The 21596-nt window shown below is 42.5% G+C and overlaps 1 protein-coding gene across 1 annotated transcript; it reads right to left on the reverse strand.

Annotated features, from left to right (window-relative positions):
• Positions 1 to 201: 201 nt before the first annotated feature.
• Positions 202 to 16160, reverse strand: LOC144521764 (myosin heavy chain, fast skeletal muscle-like). The gene is made up of 38 exons (XM_078256358.1): positions 15954 to 16160; positions 15735 to 15875; positions 15482 to 15638; positions 15363 to 15390; positions 14829 to 14925; positions 14630 to 14722; positions 14477 to 14540; positions 14296 to 14394; positions 14104 to 14207; positions 13420 to 13558; positions 13189 to 13307; positions 12584 to 12733; positions 12313 to 12483; positions 11509 to 11809; positions 11355 to 11425; positions 11163 to 11250; positions 10917 to 11034; positions 9823 to 9946; positions 9190 to 9326; positions 8845 to 9100; positions 8518 to 8760; positions 8257 to 8433; positions 8030 to 8175; positions 7849 to 7939; positions 7369 to 7758; positions 6646 to 6772; positions 6437 to 6555; positions 5330 to 5526; positions 4214 to 4397; positions 3938 to 4103; positions 3683 to 3807; positions 3029 to 3097; positions 2256 to 2324; positions 2001 to 2171; positions 1810 to 1914; positions 634 to 729; positions 374 to 505; positions 202 to 222 (listed from the first exon to the last, which is right to left on the reverse strand). Exons 1-38 carry the CDS (start codon positions 16158 to 16160, stop codon positions 202 to 204), a joined length of 5292 nt encoding a protein of 1763 aa, XP_078112484.1.
• Between the last annotated feature and the right edge of the window lie 5436 nt (positions 16161 to 21596).

Below are 21596 nucleotides of genomic sequence, written 5' to 3' on the forward strand. Positions count from 1 at the left end.
ACAACTAAACACGTTACACACTGGACCTTTAAGGATGTTTTTAGCGTTTTTCATGTCCCAAAAAAAGTGTTTAATTTAAATCTCACAACTACCTTTGAGAGAAGCAAAGAGATGAAAGTATCACAGACAGAATTTAATATCAACGGTTTAACCTTTATTGTTTGGGCATGATGATTCAACGCAGCGAAACTCTCGCGTGTTTTACTCGGCTGCTTCTTTTCCCTGTAAAAAAAAACACATAAATAGTTTGTGTGATTTTGAATAAGTGATAGTGGGGACAATAACTGTGATCTGCTGTAACATATTGACAGATGTACATCAAAGAATAATTGCTTCGTTGGTTATTTTTCATTAAAGTGACGTGTATATTTACCTTGCCAGAGTCACGGCTCTTTGCCCTCAGCTTGTTGACCTGGGACTCCGCGATGTCAGCGCGCTCCTCAGCCTCCTCCAGCTCATGCTGAACCTTCCTGCACTTGGACAGATGAGTGTTGGCCTGCTCCTCCTGAAATACAAGACATAGGTGAAAAAAAAATGTAAATGTTCAAAAAGATCCATAGTACTACTGCGCATTAAAATAACTATGATATACTGTCAAACTTTCAGTGTTGAAAATGTATATTTTGTCCTTACCGCCTCCTCAGCCTGCCTCTTGTAGGCCTTGACCTTCAGCTGCAATTTGTCAACCAGATCCTGCAGCCTGGCACCATTTTTCTTGTCCTCCTCAGTCTGTAATAGGCAATATAGATTTGCATGTGTATTTTTAAAGGTCCCATGGCATGACAATTTCACTTTATGAGGTTTTTTAACATTAATATGAGTTCCCCCAGCCTGCCTATGGTCCCCCAGTGGCTAGAAATGGTGATAGGTGTAAACCGAGCCCTGGGTATCCTGCTCTGCCTTTGAGAAAATGAAAGCTCAGATGGGCCGATCTGGAATCTTCCCTTTATGACGTCATAAGGGGAAAGGTTACCTCCCCTTTCTCTGCTTTGCCCGCCCAGAGAATTTGGCCCACCCATGAGAGAGAGAGAGAGAGACATCATGGCTTGAAAACAAGCGAAGTGGCAGTTGGTCAAGGCCATACCCCCCCTCTCCTCCTCAATAGCATTTAAAGCTACAGACACAGAAATGGCACATCCTAAGGAAAGCTCATTGTGGGACTGGCTCTAGTGGCTGTAATTCTGCACCAAGGCTGAATTTCGGGAAAGAGACTTCAGATACAGTATTAGGGGACCACTAAGGTCTATATAAAAGAGACTTCAGATACAGTATTAGGGGACCACTAAGGCCTATATAAAAGAGACTTCAGATACAGTATTAGGGAGACCACTAAAGTCTATATAAAAGAGACTTCAGACACAGTATTAGGGGGACCACTAAGGTCTATATAAAAGAGACTTCAGATACAGTATTACGGGACCACTAAGGTCTATATAAAAGAGACTTCAGATACAGTATTAGGGGGACCACTAAGGCCTATATAAAAGAGACTTCAGATACAGTATTAGGGGGACCACTAATGTCTATATAAAGAGACTTCAGATACAGTATTAGGGGGACCACTAAGGCCTATATAAAAGAGACTTCAGATACAGTATTAGGGGACCACTAAGGCCTATATAAAAGAGACTTCAGATACAGTATTAGGGGACCACTAAGGTCTATATAAAAGAGACTTCAGATACAGTATTAGGGGACCACTAAGGCCTATATAAAAGCATCCAAAAAGCAGCATGTCATAGGACCTTTAAAGGTAAATATATTAGATCATTTTTGTACTGTACATGGTAACTATCAAAGTGACTGTACCTGATAGGTGAGCTCCTTCACCCTCCTCTCATATTTGCGGACACCCTTAATGGCATCTCCTCCGCGTCTCTGCTCAGCCTCAACCTCTGCCTCCAGTTCACGCACCTTCAAAAACCAAGACAATAAGTATCCGTCTTTCTTTTCCAAAAGTCTTGCTTCAGTTGTGTAAATTCTTAACGTGACTTTCTTACCCTGGACTCAAGTTTCTGGAGCTGCTTCTTGCCACCCTTCATGGCCAGGTTCTCAGCCTCATCCAGGCGGTGCTGCAGGTCCTTAACAGTGACCTCCAGGTTCTTCTTCATCCTCTCCAAGTGAGCGCTGGTATCCTGCTCCTTCTTCAGCTCCTCAGCCATCATAGCAGCCTAGAAGAGACGGCATACAATGTTAATGAGAAATATCTTGAATATTTTGGAGTGAAAGTCAGAACAAATGAAATGTCAACCTACATCAGTGATTGCCTTCTTGGCCTTCTCCTCTGCATTTCTGGCTTCCTGAACAGTGTCATCCACTTCACTCTGGACCTGGACCAGGTCAGACTCAAGCTTCTTCTTGGAGTTCAGAAGGCTTGTGTTCTAAAAGCCCCCCAAAAAAAGGCAATTTAGTCATTAAATGCCTGATTTTCACGTTATTTAATTGTCATTAGAGTTTTGAATTGCTGACGAAATGATTGGGCTTGTTCACCTGAGAGTGCAGAAGTCCAACACGCTCACTGGCGTCCACCAGCTCCTGCTCAGCAATTTTGCGACTTCTCTCTGTCTGTTCCAGAGCAGCTCTAAGTTCCTCAATTTCAGCTACCATCAGACCGTTCCTGCGATCCACCATAGCAGCTTGTTCCTTGAATTCCTCCTGTGCTCTGACAGCATCATCAAGGTGCAGTTGTGCATCCTAGTGAAAAAAATATCAGGAAAATATTCACATGAATGCCAAAATGTACCTGCACTGACCATAGTCAGTGCAACAACTCTTTGTCTAACAATACCTTCAGCTGCGCCTGAACATTCCTCAGCTGCTTCTGGGACTCAGCAGCCTGGCGATTGGCGTGGCTCAGCTGAATCTCCATCTCATTCAGGTCTCCCTCCATCTTCTTCTTGATTCTCAGGGCATCGTTTCTGCTCCTGACCTCAGAATCCAGAGTGCTCTGCATGGAGTCAATCACCCTCTGGCTGTTCCTCTTGATCTGCTCCATCTCCTCATCTTTCTCTGCCAGCTTCCTGTCCACCTCACCCTTAATCTGGTTGAGCTCCAGCTGGACACGCAGGATCTTAGACTCTTCGTGTTCCAGAGTTCCCTAATGATATCAAATAAATAAATATTAATCTTTGCCTTTAAACCTTTTTTTGTAGCCTAGAAATCTAGACACACCCTAGCTGCAGCAAATGTAATTTGCAGCCAGGGTCGTCTAGCAACTCTCCGTTAGCTTGCGAGCTGGAAAAAGCAAACTCTAGTCAGGCCAATCACATCGGGTATAGAGTCAGTGGGTGGGGCTTAACACAATGACGGCAGAGTTGCGACGGTTTCTCGTGAAGTCCCTGCTACTTGAAAACAAAGACGATGGCTGCTGGTGAACAGCGGTCTTTGGAATCGGCTTTGGCCGTTAAGCTTTTCTTTGAGAAAAGAACAAAGAACGGGACTGAAGTCATTCTTACAAAAGGAAGATGCCAGTGTTGCTCTGGTTGGTTGGAGCACTATCCTATTGCGTGCAGAGGGAATTTGACAGACAACCGTTGATCCCGTCCCTCGGATTGAGCCCTGCCAATGGGGAGTTCCCAGACCCAACATCTGGATGTGGGTCTGGCTTGTCAGGCTACGTTTTTTGTATATTTGTCTATGATTAAGATTTTTTTTCCGAAGATGTCCCCGAGAAAAAATGTACCTCAGCCTCTTCAAGTGCTGTCTGGATCTCAGTCTTTTCGGTCTCCACCTGCTTCTTGGACTTCTCCAGCTCATGGATGCTCTTGCCAGTCTCACCAATCTGTTCAGTCAGATCAGAGATCTCCTCTGCAGAGAAATACATGTGTTTCATATTGTTAAGCCTTACAATGTAAAATAAAAAAAAAACACAATTGAATACAATGTAAGAAATACAAGTGTTGAATACAATGTAACTGTTACAAAATGTAGAACTCACGTTGCAGGTTCTTGTTTTCACGCTTCATGGTCTCCAGCTGATCCAGAGATTCCTCATAAGAGTTCTTCATCTTGAACAGCTCAGTGCTGAGAGAACGAGTCTCCTTCTGTGCTCCCTCGAGCTCTGCCTGACCCTCCTCGAACTTCTGTTTCCACTCTGCCAACACCTGAATGACATCATTAATACATTTCAGTTGGTTATGCAGCAATATGAGGAAAAATAAATATATGTTTCATTGTTTGTATGGCTTGGCCACACAAAGTAAACAAATGCTACCTTGTCAAAGTTCCTCTGCTTCTTGTCCAGGTTGGCAGCCAGCCCATTGGCCCTCTCCACATCAATCATGAGGTCCTCCACCTCACTCTGGAGCCTCTGTTTGGTTTTCTCAAGAGAAGCACACTTGGAGTTCACTGCCTCAATCTGCTCCTCAGCCTCCTGAAGACGCTGAGCCAGCTTTTTCCTGTTTGAAAAGGATAAGATTTGTTTTCCACTGAAACTACTTTGTCCAGATATTTTTTCATGAATGAAATACAAATCATTACATACTTTCAGAACCTAGATGAATATAAGAAAGCACTGCTTTAATCTAAAATGTTATTTTTTGTAATAAGATACTAAATGCAAACAATTGAAAAACCTGTTTTGAACATTTGTTTAAATGCAAGTACTGTATTTGAGCAACAGGTTCTCACTCCCATCTCGTAAAATACGGACGCTTGGTCAGGTGACTTTTTCGTTGTTATTGACGCTAAAAGTCTCCTTTAGCGTCATGTAACGCATTTTATCTAAACGCGCTTGCTCTGGACTATTGGCGTCCCTTTTGACGGGAGGAAAAGGTAGGTCGTGGGTGGGCTTACGTTTCTGTGACACACGGGAAGAACGGGATGGTTTAGGTAAAGAAGAACGGGACAGTTGGTTGTAGGTAAAGAAGAACGGGATGGTTGGGTTTGTAGTTATGTTAAGGAAAAGGTCGTGGGTGGGCTTACCATGACACGCGGGAAGAACGGGGCGGTTGGGTTTAGGAAAAGAAGAAAGCAACTTTATGAAATGTGACACACGGGACACGAAACCTGGTCTCCTGGGTGAAAGTCCTGTGTTGTTTGACCCATCCACCACCCCAACCAACCTCCCTACGCGGATTTTCGGCTTTCATACTACTCGCTATCGTAGTCGCTCTTAGTGTTCCGTCATCTTCAAACCCCGTGTAGCTCCTGCTCTCCCCGATGCGTTCTACACACATGCTGAAGGGCGCTTTTTGCGTCGTATCTGACGCTGACAGCCACTGCCCAAATGTCCGTATTTAACGAGTTCGGTGTGAGAACGGGTTGATTTGAGTTATGCTAAAGTGCTACACTTCTGAACTGGCCATTGAATTGTTTGAACGTTACTCACTTGGATTCCTCGAGCTCCTCAGTGCGCTGGATAGCATCAGTTTCATACTTAGTTCTCCACTGAGCCACCTCACCGTTGGCCTTGGACATTCCACGCTGCAGCTCAGCCTTGGCCTCTTGCTCCTCCTCAAACTGCTCCCTCAGCAGATCACAGTCATGGCGGGCTGATTGCAGTCCATGGGCAAGAGCATTCTTGGCCTGGTATAAGACATATGATTGCATTTACAAAATGTCTTAATCCCAAACTAATAATACCAATTAGAGTTTAGATTCTCCGCCCAAGCCTCGGGCCGGGCCGGGCCAGGCCCTTCATCAAGCATTTGTGTTTTTTAATCATTACTTTATAAGCCTAATTGGGTGGGGAGAAAGCTATGCCTCTCCAGCTTCTCCCATAGCTCTGGGTATATGTCCTGCACTGACTTGAGTGTGAGGTAAACTGTGCTAAATCGTGTCTCCCCCCTCTGTAGCACTGTCTTCGATAATTGTGCAACCAGTCCAGATTGTTTCAGATATCTCACAAGTCCTTTAGCAGCAGATATGGTCTCTCATATATCAACCAGCCCAGATTGTTTCAGATATGTCATGAGTCCTTTAGCAGCAGATATGGTCTCTCATATATCAACCAGCCCAGATTGTTTCAGATATGTCATGAGTCCTTTAGCAGCAGATATGGTCTCTCATATATCAACCAGCCCAGATTGTTTCAGATATGTCATGAGTCCTTTAGCAGCAGATATGGTCTCTCCTATATCCGGCGCATTGTTGGCCAGTGCATCAGCATGCAGACCGTGGCAAAGGACAGTATTACAGTAATTAGGTGATCGAGACAAGAAAGTCTCCTATATGGTTCCAGGGCTTTGATTATTTTGCTGCCTTGATTTGTTACCCACAAGTAAAAGGAATTATAGTTGAGAACATCAGTTATAGCGGCCCACGTATTAAAACATCGTCGGGTTTAAATCAGGCTCGGGCTCATAATTACAGTTAATGTGTCGGGCCGGGCCAGGCTCGGACACAACATGCACGGGGTCGGGTAGGGTCGGGCTTGATTTTTTTGGGCCCGATCTAAGCTTTAATACCAATATACACTCACTTAACGGTTTCTTACCTTAACCTCCTCTTCAATCTGTCTCTTCAGCTCCTCAATCTGCTGTGTGAATGCCTGTTTGCCTCTGGTCAGCTGGGAGACAAGAGCTTCTTTCTCCTCAATTTGACGGCCGAACTCACCTTGTGTGAAAGATGTCATGATACATTAGTTTTGGTCCTGTTTCTTAATAATATACACAACAGATCATGCAGCTTAAAAGTTTTAGATACCATTTTCTGTCAGGAGACGTGCTTTCTGTGCATTTGAGTCATTGATTTGACGGACATTTTCATCATTCTTGGTCTTCAGTTCGCCAAATTGGTCCTCCAGAGTACGGCACATCTTTTCAAGATTTCCCTAATGAGTAAATAGAAATGAGATCAGTGATTGGATTTTATTTATAATACTAATTATTTACTCTACTTATTTAGTTAATAAAATAGCATGTAATGCATTGTGTACCAACAGATATTCACTCCCATCTCGTAAAATATGGACGCTTGGTCAGGTATCTTTGGCGTTGTTATTGATGCGAAAAATCTCCTTTAGCGTCATATAACGCGCTTTATCTAAACGCGCTTGGTTGGGACTATTGCCGTCCCTTTTGACGGGAAGAAAAGGTAGGTCGTGGGTGGGCTTACGTTTCTGTGACACACGGGAAGAACGGGACAGTTGGGTTTAGGAAAAGAAGAACGGGACAGTTGATTGTAGGTAAAGAAGAACGGGATGGTTGGGTTTAGGAAATGTGACACGTGGGACGCGAACCCCGGCCTCCTGGGTGAAAGTCCTGTGTTTGACCCATCCACCACCCCAATAAATCGTGTAGCTGCTGCTTTCCCCGGTGTGTTCTTCAAACCTGCTGAAGGGCGCTTTTTTCGTCGCTTCAGATGCTGACGGCCAATGTCCAAACGTCCGTATTTTACGAGTTCGGAGTGAGAACGGGTTGTGTGTACCTTTGCTTTAGCAACAGCCTCCATGTTGCTTGAGAGGTCATCAATCTCCATCTTGTATTCACTCTTTTCCTTCTCAAGCTTCTGCTTTACACGCTGGAGGTTGTCGATCTGCTCTCCCAGCTCAGCGACGCTGTCAGCCTGCTTCTTGCGAAGAGCAGCGGCAGTGGCTTCGTGCTGCAGGGTGGACTCCTCAAGATCACGACGGAGCTTCTGGAACTCGGCTTCGCGCTTCTTGTTCATCTCAATCTGAGCAGCAGTGGCACCACCGGCCTCCTCCAGCCTCTCGCTGATCTCCTCAAGTTCCCTGGAGAGGTCAGCTCTCTGCTTCTCAACCTTGGCACGAGCAGCACGCTCAGCCTCAATCTCCTCCTCCAGTTCCTCAATACGAGCCTGTTGAATATAGATGTGATGTCTTTCAGTCAACCTTCACTTTTAATACACAAACTGTAACTGTACAAAATGTGTAACGCGATATATCACCTGGAGCTCCTTGATCTTCTTCTGAAGCTGAGCACCCAGTGACTGCTCATCTTCAATCTTGCTAAGGAGCTGACTGATTTCAAAGTCCTTCCTGTGAGAATTATAAAGTACATAGAGTTCATGCAGTTGACCACAATAAAAAAAAAAAAATATGGTTGTACAAATTCAAAAATGACGTTACTTTTTGATCTTCTCATCAGACTGCTGCTTGTCATTCTCAAGATCCATTATGGATTCCTGGGCCAGTTTCAGATCACCCTCGAGCTTTCTCTTGGCTCTCTCAAGGTCCATACGGAGCTTTTTCTCTTGCTCCAGAGAACCCTCAAGCTAAGAAATAATGAGTTTTTAACCATCACATTCAAGAAGAATACTCTTGCTTTGCCAATCCAAGAGAATTTGTAAACTTACATCATCCACTTGCTGCTCAAGCTTGGTCTTGGCCTTGGTCAGAGTGTTGACTTTGTCTTCCTCTGCCTGCAGGTCATCAAGAGTCTGCTGATGAGCCTCCTGAAGGGCTTTCTTTTCCTTGGTCAGCTTAGCAATGCTCTCATCTTGAGAGGCCATCTCCTCGGTCAGGTTCTTCACCTAAAGGTGCAAGACAAATCTTGTCTTTAAACGGTCATCATTATAATCTTACTTGATCTGCTGGACAGATTGTTATTTACGAACCTTGTTCTCTGTGGCATGTTTCTCTTTTTCCACTTTGGCCAAGGTAAGCTCCAAGTCATCAATATCCTTCTTGAGCTCAGAGCATTCATCCTCCAGCTTTCTCTTCTTGGCAGTGAGCTCAGCATTGATTTCCTCTTCATCCTCCAGTCTCTCGGTTGTCTCTTTGAGTTTGGCCTCGAGCTGAATCTTACTCTTGATAAGTCCCTCGCATCTCTCTTCAGCATCATTCAGATTCTCTGATTCCTAGTTGATTTTCCAAAAATAGATGTTAGCACATTAACATAAAAAAAGCATAAAAAGCAGAACTGTTCATTGGTGTGTACTTACAGATGCTACTTGCAGCTGCAGATCATTCTTCTCCTGCACAAGGGACACCATCTTCTCCTCCAGTTCCTTCTTCTTGGCCAGGGCAGCAGCCAAGTCAGTTTTCATCTTATCATAGTTCTCCTTCATAGCTGCCAGCTCCTTCTCAGTCTCAGCACTCTTCAGCAGAGGCTTGATCTTGTAGTACACCTTCATCCATGGCCAGTGTTTGACATTCATGAATGAGCGGACATTGTACTGGATGGTATATACAGCATCCCTGTTGAAAAGAAGTTGCTGTTAGGGACAAAGTTATTCCTCATTATTCATTCCATGGCTGTGCACTCAAAATTGTTGTTTTCAACATGCCTCCTCGCTGTCATCTTCACAAACTCTGTTCTCATGAGGAAACCACGGCACAAAGCCTGAGTCATGGTGACCAGAGATGCCAGTTTTTCATCTCTCATCTCCTCTAGGACACCCAGCAGACCGGCCTTGAAGAACACCTGATCAAAGAGAAAATAGAAATTGACTTCATGTCTGCACTATACACTATTCTAAACATTAAACCAGAAATGACTCAGAGAGCATGTACCCCACACAATCATATGAATGTCTTATATTATTATGGAAACTTTTTTTATCTTCATCAGGATCAGGATATGTAGCAAAATATCGTAGACAGTGAAACACAATTATTCTAAATGGCTGATGGCAGCTGTGTTTTTTTTCTAGGAAACCTCAATCCTGTATGGGCACTTTAACTAGTCTTTTACTATCACTTGGTGCACAAGACAAAATGTAACCTGCTTTATCAATGGCCACATGGTGGCGAAATTTCTCTATTTCTATCCTTTACCTGTTCAGTGGCCTAATTTCCCATTACAATACATACAATTGTGTAAGACTTGTTTAAGATACTCTTTTTGTTTAACAGACAAAATGCACTGACGATCATTGGAAAGTACCACTAAAGTATATAAATGCAATCATGGGGCTTACCTTGGTGTGTCCGAATTTGTACTCATCATGATTAACATCAATTGACCCAAGCAGCTTCTCTGAAGCCTTCTTGTTGTCAATGAACTGGCCCTCGGGGATGACACTGGCATTCAGCACCTTGTACCTTTTTATGAGAGTTAATAGTCAGTGTGAGCATTTTCTTTTAATAATCTATCAACATTCTTTAAATATCCATTGATACTAGGGATGCACCGAATCCAGATTTTTGTGGTTCGGCCGAATACTGAATACCGAATCCTCCTCCCATCCTCAGTCTATTAACACAGTAAACACATTAATGAAGTAAACAACGTCCACAGCCTCTAAAATAGTTAAATGTAACAACTTAATGTTGAATTCACACGCTCTTTTCACATCGTAGGAAACCACATCGCTATCGTCAGATGAGTGACAATTTTGTTATTTTTTGGGCAATTTTGGCATATTTTTCGCTAACCAGTGTATGATGATGGTGTTGTGAAATGTTTGTTTAAAGCACTTAAATAAGAAATGAATGTTGTTTAGTTTAAAACAGTCTAAAGGAAATGGTAAATTATAGTGTGATTAAAACTCACTATTAACATTATTTGCAGTACTTGATTTACAGCTGATATGTGAAAAGGTACACAACCTTATTCGTTTAACAGTAATTTAGTTTTACTGCGAACCGTCACAGGAAGTGCTCTTATTTTGAAGTAGCCTACACAGAAGTTGTCTGTTGTGTACTCTTGCTAGCTTACTGAGATGAGCGTGAGATGCTAGATGCAAAACATGTCCGTCAAGCTGAAGTTGTTCACTTTCTTGTGTGTAAAACTGCAACATATTGAACAGCAAATGGTCACAGTAAAAGACAAGCGTTTTTGGTCGTCATTCGAAGCCATTCCACTACAGAAGGCATGTTGGGTGGGTGAAATGAATTATGTTAGCTAACGAGCAGCAGCCGAGTAGGGTTCGGTTCGGTGAACTGGCCCTCGGGGATGGCACTGGCATTCAGCACCTTCTAAGGTTTGGCAGAAACCAAACCCCGTCAAAAAGCCCAATATTCGGCCGAATCCGAACCCGAATCCTGGATTCGGTCCATCTCTAATTGATACCTCTGCTTGAAGTCAGCATAGAGAATTCTGCTGGGGAAACCTTTTCTGCAGATTCTGATACCCTCCAGCACACCGTTACACCTGAGCTGGTGGATGACCAGGAAGTTCTCCATCAGACCTGTAAAAAATACATTTCTTAATTACTTCCTTGAATAACTTCCTAGTTAGGCTCTAAAATTAAGTAAACTATACCAACAAAACAAATCACTCCACAAAGAATCTCTTGAGATTAAGTTTTCTATGTACCTGGAGTCTTTGACTCATTGGGAATCAGGCAGCGCACAAAGTGAGGATGGGTGCTCCTCAAGTTAGTCATCAGCTTGCCCAGGTTCTCCTGTAGATCCAAAATGGTGAGTTTTTTAATGCAAGTAACAACTGTGAGTTTGAGCATAAATTGAGATACTGTATATGAGATAAGTTTGCAATGTTAAACCTTACCCTAAACTGTGAAGACACAGTCTGCATAGAACCACCCTTCTTCTTGCCTCCCTTCTTGCCACCACCAGTTTCTGTAAAGCACATGCTACAGTTAGTTAAAAATATAAAGTATAACCTAAAAATATGTTTTAGTTTACTGCAGTTACTATCATACCCTCAACGACAGGAGGATACAGAACAGCCAGCAGTTTCACTGGGGATTTCTGGTACAGCTGAATGACAGACTCATTCAGTGGATCCTTGTTCTTGTCCAGCCAGCCAGTGATATTGTAGTCCACGGTACCGGCGTAGTGCACCAGGGAGAAGTGGGCCTCAGCCTTGCCTTTGGCGGGCTTAGGCTTCTCAAATGCTTTGTTTTTGCCAAGATGCTGGTCATACAGCTTGTTCTTGAAGGATGTGTCTGTGGCCTTGGGGAACATGCACTCCTCTTCAAGGATGGAGAAGATTCCCATGGGCTTGAAAAAAAGTGTGAAGAAGAATGTCATTAAGTTAGCCTGGTTGACACCAGACCCTTCTCAGTTGTAACTGAGAGTGGGTCTGGGCAAGGTTCATTCACAGCGCATTTCCAAAGGGGCGTCACCAACGGACACCTCTCAAATGCCTCTGGGCGCAATTGGATAGTCCTTCAAACAATCAGACCAACGATCCGGGTGACGTAGCAGCGACTGCGGCATCAATGGGTTGCTGCGCTTCAGTGGCCGTCATGTTGAATATAAACAAAAAGCAGCTTTCCGTCACTGCACTATTGTCATCGGGTAAAGCCCACTTCAACGGCTGTGATTGGTGCCTCAATTTGGAAAAATTGGAAATGGGCTTGAATGGGCTCTTGGCCAGACTGACTTACAGAGCAAATCTCAAATTTGCCGGAAGTTTGTCAGGGTTTTCCCAGGCTATCATTAAGTGATACATTAAGTCAAATTAAGAACAATTATATATAATTACCAAATTACGTGATTACCTTTTCAATGAGCTCAATGCAGGCAGCCAAGTCCATGCCAAAGTCAATGAAATCCCAGATAATACCCTCCTTCTTGTACTCCTCTTGCTCCAGGACAAACATAGTGTGGTTGAAAAACTGTTGCAGTTTCTCATTGGTGAAGTTGATGCACAGCTGTTCCAAGGTGTTGAACTGTGATGGGACAAATAATTAGTATAATCTCTCACAGGGCAATACGAATGATTCTGTCATGAAAAGTATCAGCCTGTGAATTGTTTGAAATGAAGCTTACGTCAAAGATTTCAAAGCCAGCAATATCCAGGACACCAATGTAGAACTGTCTTGCTTGTTTAGTTTCCAAACTCTGGTTGATACGGATGACCATCCACAAGAACATCCTCTCATAGATAGACTTGGCCAGGGCAGGCACTGCGTTCATCACCTGAATAAAAACAAGGATGTGATTTCAGACTGATCTCACGAAGTGGCGTATGTATGACACGCCAATTCGTATGCCAAAATTGGTGTGTTATCAAGACGCATACTCGCTTTTTAGTGTCTTTATCGATGCTGTTTGGCCTCCGTTTGGCCTCCATTGACTCGCGATAACACGTAGCCTCGCGATAACACACACGGATAGCTCGAAATGCGTACAGATAACACGCCACTTGGCTTTAGGAAAGTGCCGTGTATGTTTATGCGAAGTCATGATGTCATGTTGGTTTAAAATCACCCGTCAACCATCTTGTAAAATGATGGAATACTGGTATTTTAAATTTTTCGAATGAAATAAATGACACAAAAGAATCCAAAATAATACAAAAAATACGTCAAAATATAAATGCACATGTACTACATGTAAAGTAAACAGAAGTGATACCCGTTTATCTCAATTACCTGAGGTACAGTCTGTCCCTTGGTGACATACTCATTTCCGACCTTCACTCTGGGATAGCACAGAGCCTTGAGCATGTCAGCGGAGTTCAGACCCAGCAAGTAAGCAACCTTGTCAGCCTCTGAAAATAGTTCAGAGATTTCCATCATGATATGAACAGAAACCAGTGTGATTAAGAACTGTATTACTGTTTTTCCCAAGTTATACACTCTGAGCTGGCATTAAATACTCACCCTCTGTGCCATCAGGCTCAGCCTGCTCCTCACGCTGCTTCTGCTTGAACTTCATGTTACCATGGTGGAGCACAGCACCAGTCATCCTGTAGATGCTCACCTTCTCTTCACCAGTGAAGCCCAGGATATCAATGGCATTCTGAGTTCAAAAGAGGTCCACACAAACATCATCACTTTAGAAAAATGCACTTAAAAGAGCAGTTTTAAAGTTCCATCCATCCATCCATCTTTATCCGCTTATCCGGGGTCGGGTCGTGGGGGCAGCAACTCCAGCAGGGGACCCCAAACTTCCCTTTCCGGAGCCACATTAACCAACTCCAACTGGGGGATCCCGAGGCATTCCCAGGCCAGGTTGGAGATATAATCCCTCCACCTAGTCCTGGGTCTTCCGCGAGGCCTCCTCCCAGCTGGACGTCCCTCCACCTAGTCCTGGGTCTTCCCCGAGGCCTCCTCCCAGCTGGACGTCCCTCCACCTAGTCCTGGGTCTTCCCCGAGGCCTCCTCCCAGCTGGACGTCCCTCCACCTAGTCCTGGGTCTTCCCCGAGGCCTCCTCCCAGCTGGACGTGCCTGGAACACCTCCCTAGGGAGGCGCCCAGGGGGCGTCCTTACCAGATGCCCAAACCACCTCAACTGGCTCCTTTTGACGTTGATATGTTTAAATATTTGGAAGTAAAAATCATTCACATCAGTGGCTTCCAGCTCAACTTTGTCATCAATGCTGGCCACAGTGATCTGACCCATGCTACACATGGGGAAGTCGTAGGGGTTGGTTGTGAGGAGTGCCATATCTGGAGATCAAAAAAAGGGGGAAAACGTCAGAACATTTGTTTCATATGAAAACAGGTTAAACAATGTGCATCCTCTCAATCTTCTTACCAAGCAGCTCAGGGATGTGGCCGGTCATCATCTGGAAGAAGATGTGGTAGCCTCTTTCATCAGAAAGCTGGTATGTCACTCTTGACTTCTCCAGCAGATCTACAAATATTTTTTCATAAATTACAGTCTGACCAATTCTCAATTCCAGTCGTTTGTATGTACTATGAGTATTATTACTTACATGTCTCAATATCAGCACTAGCCAGTTTGCCAGTTGTGCCGAAATGGATTCTGATGAATTTACCCTGTTTGGAACAAAGGATTCTTAATGTCCCTCCACATTGGCAATCTGTTACAAGACCTCTTTCATGTGCAGAAATTGTTCCATACTTACAAAACGGGAAGAGTTGTCATTCCTAATAGTTTTGGCGTTACCATAGGCCTCCAGCAGGGGATTGGCTGCAATAATCTGATCCTCCAGTGACCCCTACAATCCAGGTTTAGAATTACAGTCAGAAAATGACTTTATTTTCCCCCCTTGAAAAATATTCTATAGTGGAAGAACCCTGAATTGTAATCATACAGTAACATACCTTTGATGTGTCCTTCTTCGGTCCACCAACTGAGATTGTTGCAAAGTACTGGATGACACGCTTGGTGTTAACAGTCTTTCCAGCACCAGATTCTCCACTAGGTATAGACATAGACTTTTAAGAATTTGATCAAGATATTTGACTATGTTAAAAGACAATTCCGGCACAAAATGAACCTAGGGGTCAATAACATATGTGTACCTAGTTGACTGAAATAAATAAATCTTTTTAATAAACTGTCTGTACACTTACAAAGTTCTCAATGCTTCGGTTTACATGTAGGGACCCTCATTATGCTACCGTGGAAGTGTGGTGCTATTTTGAGCCTTGTTAGTGGTATAAAATAGTGATTTACCACCTGCCCCGAAAGGTAGCGTTAGCAGCTAGTCACCGGTTCCTGCTAGCTTGTTTCAAGCTAAATACACTTTCGATTAGCATGACAACAGATCCCAGAGAACGGTCGACTGGGTACACGTGTTACTAGGTTCATTGTCCTTTAAATAAAGTCAATAAATGTAAATGTAACAAACTTACGTGATCAAGACAGACTGGTTCTCCCTATCTGTAAATAAAAACAAAATAATTGACTAAGTTTTACTGCAACAGAAACCCCTTTATACTGATAAATCTACATTGTTTGGATAATGACTTACCGGTAAGCATGAACTGAAAAGCGTTGTCAGAGACAGAGAAGATGTGGGGTGGAGCCTCCATACGCTTCTTGCCTCTATAGGCACTTACACATTCAGCATCGTACACTGGGAGCCACTTGTAGGGGTTCACAGTTGCACAGAACAACCCAGAGTAGGTCTGAAAGTGATCGTAGAGATTCAACTGTTAACTCTATGTGTCCTACAAGTTTAGCCATTCACAATAGTTCTTTTCTCATTAGGCAGATTGTCTTACGTAGATCATCCATGCTGCATAACGCTCTTTGAGGTTATACAGCACAGAGGCTTCATTGAGATGGGTCATCATGGCCATGTCCTCAATCTTGTCATACTTGGGAGGGTTCATTGGAAAGATTTCAACTTCTTTCACTGTCTTCTCCTGCAACAGGACATCAGACACAATAAGAACTAATCATATTGAATTCCCAGTTGACTCTGACTTCATGATACTAACCTCCTTAGTGTCCAGGACTTCGACGGTGACTTTGCCACCATCTTTCTTGAGGATTTTTGCCTTCAAGTACAGCTCCTTGGTATCGACCACGTAGCAGGCACTCTTGGCATCAAATGGTGCACTTTGAGCCTCAAGTCTCTCCTTTTCTGGCTTACGAAGGAAAACGGCAGCTTTGCCATAAATGGCCATCTCCGCGTCCGTACTCATGGTGGCGGTTTACTTCTGTGAAGTAATTACAAATAAGAGTATTTCTTTATATATATATATATCTATATATATCATTTTATATTTAGACATTAAGACTAATGTCTTCTAGCCATATGACTGGAAAGCCCAGAATTATAGATTTCAATTAAGTAATTAACATATACCTATCAAATTGAGCTCTGGGCATCATCACAAGTCAGTAAGTCAAACAATAGCAATCTTAAAATGATGGTTTCTGTTCATATCGTTGAACAGTTCCTAAATGCCTGGTGTTGTACTAAACATCAACAATATATCAATAACAAAATATTTTTGACATTATTACAAGAGACCTTTAGCTTAGTTAAAGCCTTTCAGACCGTCAGACAGATTGTCTATGCCAGTGCTTCTCAAATGGGGGTACGTGTCCCCCTAGGGGTACTTTGGCAGACTGCAGGGGGTACGTGTCCCCCTAGGGGTACTTTGGCGGACTGCAGGGGGTACGTGTCCCCCTAGGGGTACTCTGGAGGACTGCAGGGGGTACGTGTCCCCCTAGGGGTACTTTGGCAGACTGCAGGGGGTACGTAAGATTTTTTTGCAAAATGTTTTTCAGTTACAAGGCTGTAGGTACTTTTTATCCAAGTCTTTGTTACTATTTTTGACCTATTCTTTTTATCAAGTTTTCGCCTTTTTCCATCAAATGTTTTCCAGGTCCAAGGCTGTTGTATCACTGACATCGCTGTATTCTTCCTCTTTATATAGACTTTTCTTTTCTACCAAATATTATTTGCGCTGGTTAGGGGGTACATGGCTTAAAAAAACTGTTCAAAGGGGGAACATTATTGAAAAAAGCTGGAGAACCAGTGGTCTATGCTGTAATTTCATTATGTTGCTCTATAATTTACACACAACATCTGTTGCATGTCTTTCGTCCAGGGAGAGAGATTCATGCTCAGTTAATCTTCCTGAGGTTTCTTCCGTTTTCCCCCCGTTAAAGGGGCCCAAATTGAAGGTCTGAGGACAGAGAGTGTCGTATGCTGTACAGACTGTAAAGCCCCTTGAGACAAATTTGTGACATCAGGTTATATAAATAAATTTGACTTGACTTTACTTGGCTGATTGTTGTTACAATTAACACTAGTCATCATTTTGAGTTTTGTCCTAATTGGATGCAAAACACCTAAGGTCACGGATTAAACACACAAATACTTACAGGTCCTATGACATGCTGCTTTTTGGATGCTTTTATGTAGGCCTTAATAATACTGTATCTAAAGTCTCTTTCCCGAAATTCAGCCTTGGTGCAGAATTACAGCCACTAGAGCCAGTCCCACAATGAGCTTTACTCTGTGTCTGTAGTAGAGGGCTGCATTGCATATCTATGAGCAGACACCAGCAGCGTGTCTGAGCCTCCCAGGACGGGGGAGCTGCGAGGCTCCGTCCACCGTCCTCCCGCTCCCTCATCCTCTGCTCTTTCCTCCCCCTCTCACAGCAGCAAGCACCTGCCTTCTTCCCCGGGAAAGCAGAGAAAGGGGAGGTAACCTTTCCCTTCATCTGAGCTTTCATTTTCTCAAAGGCCGAGCAGGATACCCAGGGCTCGGTTTACACCTATCACCATTTCTAGCCACTGGGGGGCCATAGGCAGGCTGGGGGAACACATATTAAAAGGTGCAGTAGGTAAGCCTTCTAAAACTACCTTTCTGTCATATCTGCTGAAACTGACCCTACGTTCCAGTAGAACTACATGAAGCAGGTCATTAAAATAAATCCAGGTCCTCTGGCTCCACCTACAGCTTGTAGTGAGATTTGACAAAAATCCACCGCTCCCTGTTCAGATGCACCAATCAGGGCCGGGGGGGTGTCTAACTGCGTGTCAATCACTGCTCATGCACACACACTCATTCTCCCTTGTGGGGGGAGGGGCTTAGGAGACAGTTTGGGGCTTTAGCAGAAAAGGGGAGGGACTGAGAAGTTGTCGATGTTAAAAAAATGTGGCTAAGTCCTGGATCTTCACAATCCTACCTACAGCACCTTTAAAGTAAAAATTGTACATACCTTATCTTTTCCCCTTGTGAAAAGAATGTCGCAGTCCACAATCCTATTGAAAACATCATGGCTTAGTCAGTGCAGGAAACAACCTCAAATGAATTGAAAACATCGTTGACACATATTACATTGTAGAGATACATGAACACATATATACATTTCATCTTCAAGATGCATGTCAAAGATGCACAGAGTGCATTGAATACATACATTAATTCTTACATGACATTATATTTTGTAAACGAAAATGTCTCATTTCCAAAATGAGAACTACATCTAAATGGTACAATGCATAGTAGTAAGACCATCTCACCACAAGCTGGAACTTCCCTCGCTTTCCACCACACTGTCTAAGGCACCCACATGGACCCCTTATATTCAGTCAAGTGTGCTTACAAAGCAAAGGTTGAAGCAGACTTACATGCCAAATATGATATGGATGACAGCTGAGTCTTGACGCATGTTTTGCTGGTTCTATATTTGGGAGAATCCCTACGCTAAGTAAGCAGCTATTGAGTTATTTTAAAACATTCCCATATACATATTTGATTTCTTTTAATTAAAGACTATAATAGGAAATGGTGGTGTTGACACATCTTAAGATGAAGATACCTTTTACAGTTTTTTCCAACTGCTTACACACGTTTTCAAACCGATGTCTCCTTTGTTCAAAACTCTACCCACAATTCCCAAAACTGCACACACACAATGCTAAATGCCTCACATCTCCTTCAAAATGAAACACTGCACTCAAAATACCATAAACACATCTCAAAATGAAGCTTTTGCATCAAATGGCAAATACTTTTTTCATTATAGTACATTTTTGGATATACCATGTACACACTCTAAAGCTCTTTTGTCTTTCATAGGCCTATATCTACATTTACAATGTTCTTGAGAGAAAGTCATCTGCTGAGAGGGGTTGAAAAGTGTAAACAACAATGTAATGTTACAGTAAAACAGAAAATATTGATTGGACAAAACATCACGTTTGTAAGAGTAGCACAGCGTTGTATACAGTAGCATGAAACAAGAAAACAAAAGTACAAACATATGGAAAGATGGCTCTCCTTCCTCCCTCTTCCCTCGTTGTCGTCCCGTCTCTCCCTCCTCCTCTTCTTGCTCTCTGTCTATTGTTGGCATCCATTGTTCAAAACAGGTAATCTAACCTTTGACAGCAGTGATTGGTTAGTTAGTTATGACATAATGTGTTTGCACGTGTGAGGAGTGTGTGTGTGTCCTGGTAAATAAGTGTAGCATTTTGATTGGTTGTGTTTAGAAACGGAAAGCAAGTCACTTCCTGTTAGATTTCCGTGTCTTAGGTAGAGAACTGTGTGTAATGTTTGGAAAAAAGTGTTTCATGCGATAGAAAACTGAGTGAAAGGCCGAGAAATGGTTATGGTTTTGGAGATTTGCTGTGTAGTTTTGCACGTTGAGTGAGAGGTTTCAAAAATCGTGTGACATGAAAAGATTGTGTGTGTAAGCAGTTGGAAAAAACCGTAAGATGTTTGATGATTGGTACTTGATTGAGTGAGTGGCATTCTTTAATTTGAGACTATGTTGTGAGATTTTAAATGTATGTGAGGAATATAAAGTGTGTTATCTGACAGACAGCAAATGCATGAAAAGGTAGATGAACACTGAATATTATGGTCTTAAATGATTTCGTGCTTGCGCTTGTTTTGGTAATTTCTTGACTCCTAAATAAATAAACCTGCTTGTGCTGAGGTGAGTAGAGACGACGGGAATTAGTTTTCATCTAGGTTTTGGTACTTGTTTTGACGTGATGTGACGTTGGGCTTAGTTTTCCAAGCTTTCGGCAACCTTTACTGAAAATGCAAGACAAAAAGAGCAAAAAATGACTTTTTACACTCTTTTCAGTCATGTGAATTTGAATTATGAAGGGGATTATTATGGCAATCTTTAATCAATCAATCAATCAAACAAACTGTATTTCTATAGCACATTTCAACAATGTACATACAAGTTAATGTAACACAATGTGCTTCGTACAAAAGCGACATAAAATAATACTTTAATTATACAGAATAAAATATATACAAAACATGTATCAACGCATACACACACACACACACACAAACACACACACACACAAACCATAGATCAACATTGAACAGCTTCAGTTATTCATAGACTTTTGTAAAAAGCAAGGTTAGCCTTTTTTTAAAAAGTGATCAGTGTGGAATCCACTCCCAGTTCCATTGGCAGGGTTTTCCATATCATTTTGGCACAGACACAGAAAGTAGCCTCCCCTGCTCTCGAGTTACAGCGAGGGATGGATAAGAGACCGCTGCCTGTGGATCTGAGAGTTCTTGCTGATTCATATCTAACGAGCATGTCTCTAATATAATTAGGTGCAAGGCCATTGAGAGCTTTATATACTAGGACCAGAATCGTAAAAATCAATTGTAGCCTTGACTGGGAGCCAGTGTAAAAGTCTAAGGACAGGTGGAATATGTTCAAACTTCTTTGTTCCAGTCAGAACGTGTGCAGCCGCATTTTTAATTAATTGTAGTCGCTGCTCAGCTGATTTCGGGACGCCGGTGAACAGACCGTTACAATAATCGTGTATTAATGTATCAGAGTCTGCTTTTGACAGAAAGCCCCTTCATTTAGACATATTAGGGTGCATATGTAAACATACCCAGATATGACTTACTATGTAATATGTTTAATCACTAAGTAAGCAACATCTTTATTAAATGTAATTATAGTTTTTACAATTGCACATTTATTATTGCCTTTTCTAAACTAACTTCACATCATTTTACAGAAATGTCAATGTCTCCTGAAATGTAATTCCAATTCATTCAGGCTCTGAGATGTCTTTTTAAAGTAGATTCAGTCTACATTATAGAATGATTAGGATTCAGTGGTCAGAGTGAGCCAGTTGTCAGCTAACTTGGGGTGCAATGTAGAGCATATATCTGTCTTCTGTGAGCCACATTTGTTAGGGGGCCCCCTCTGTCACGATCCATCTTGTAATTTGAGCGGTTTCCAAAGTTGCTGTGTGAAGGTGAGAGAAGTGTCATTAAAGTGGGAGGGTGCAAAGCCTGCCCTGGATTGGGGGATTGGTTGACTGGTTAATTAAGCCAAAGAATGCTTTGACCAAACCGAAATATGGCTTCAAACATTAGGAAACATACTGTACATACTGTACTGTAAGTGTTACCAGAACATCTTGCCATGCTTTTGAGATTTGACCTGGATGTCACAATTTGTCTTTTAGTGGACTATTGATATGCAGATATAATTGATTGAAAATATGTTTGTCTGTTCTGGGAATGATCAAAATGCCCAAAAAGAATTTTCAAAATGTAATTTTCATCGCAAATGTACAATTTACATGACGAGAGAGAAACAAAATAGTGAAATAGTTAGGTCACA

Source organism: Sander vitreus, chromosome 8, assembly GCF_031162955.1.
Source record: "Sander vitreus isolate 19-12246 chromosome 8, sanVit1, whole genome shotgun sequence".
Lineage (NCBI taxonomy): Eukaryota > Metazoa > Chordata > Actinopteri > Perciformes > Percidae > Sander > Sander vitreus.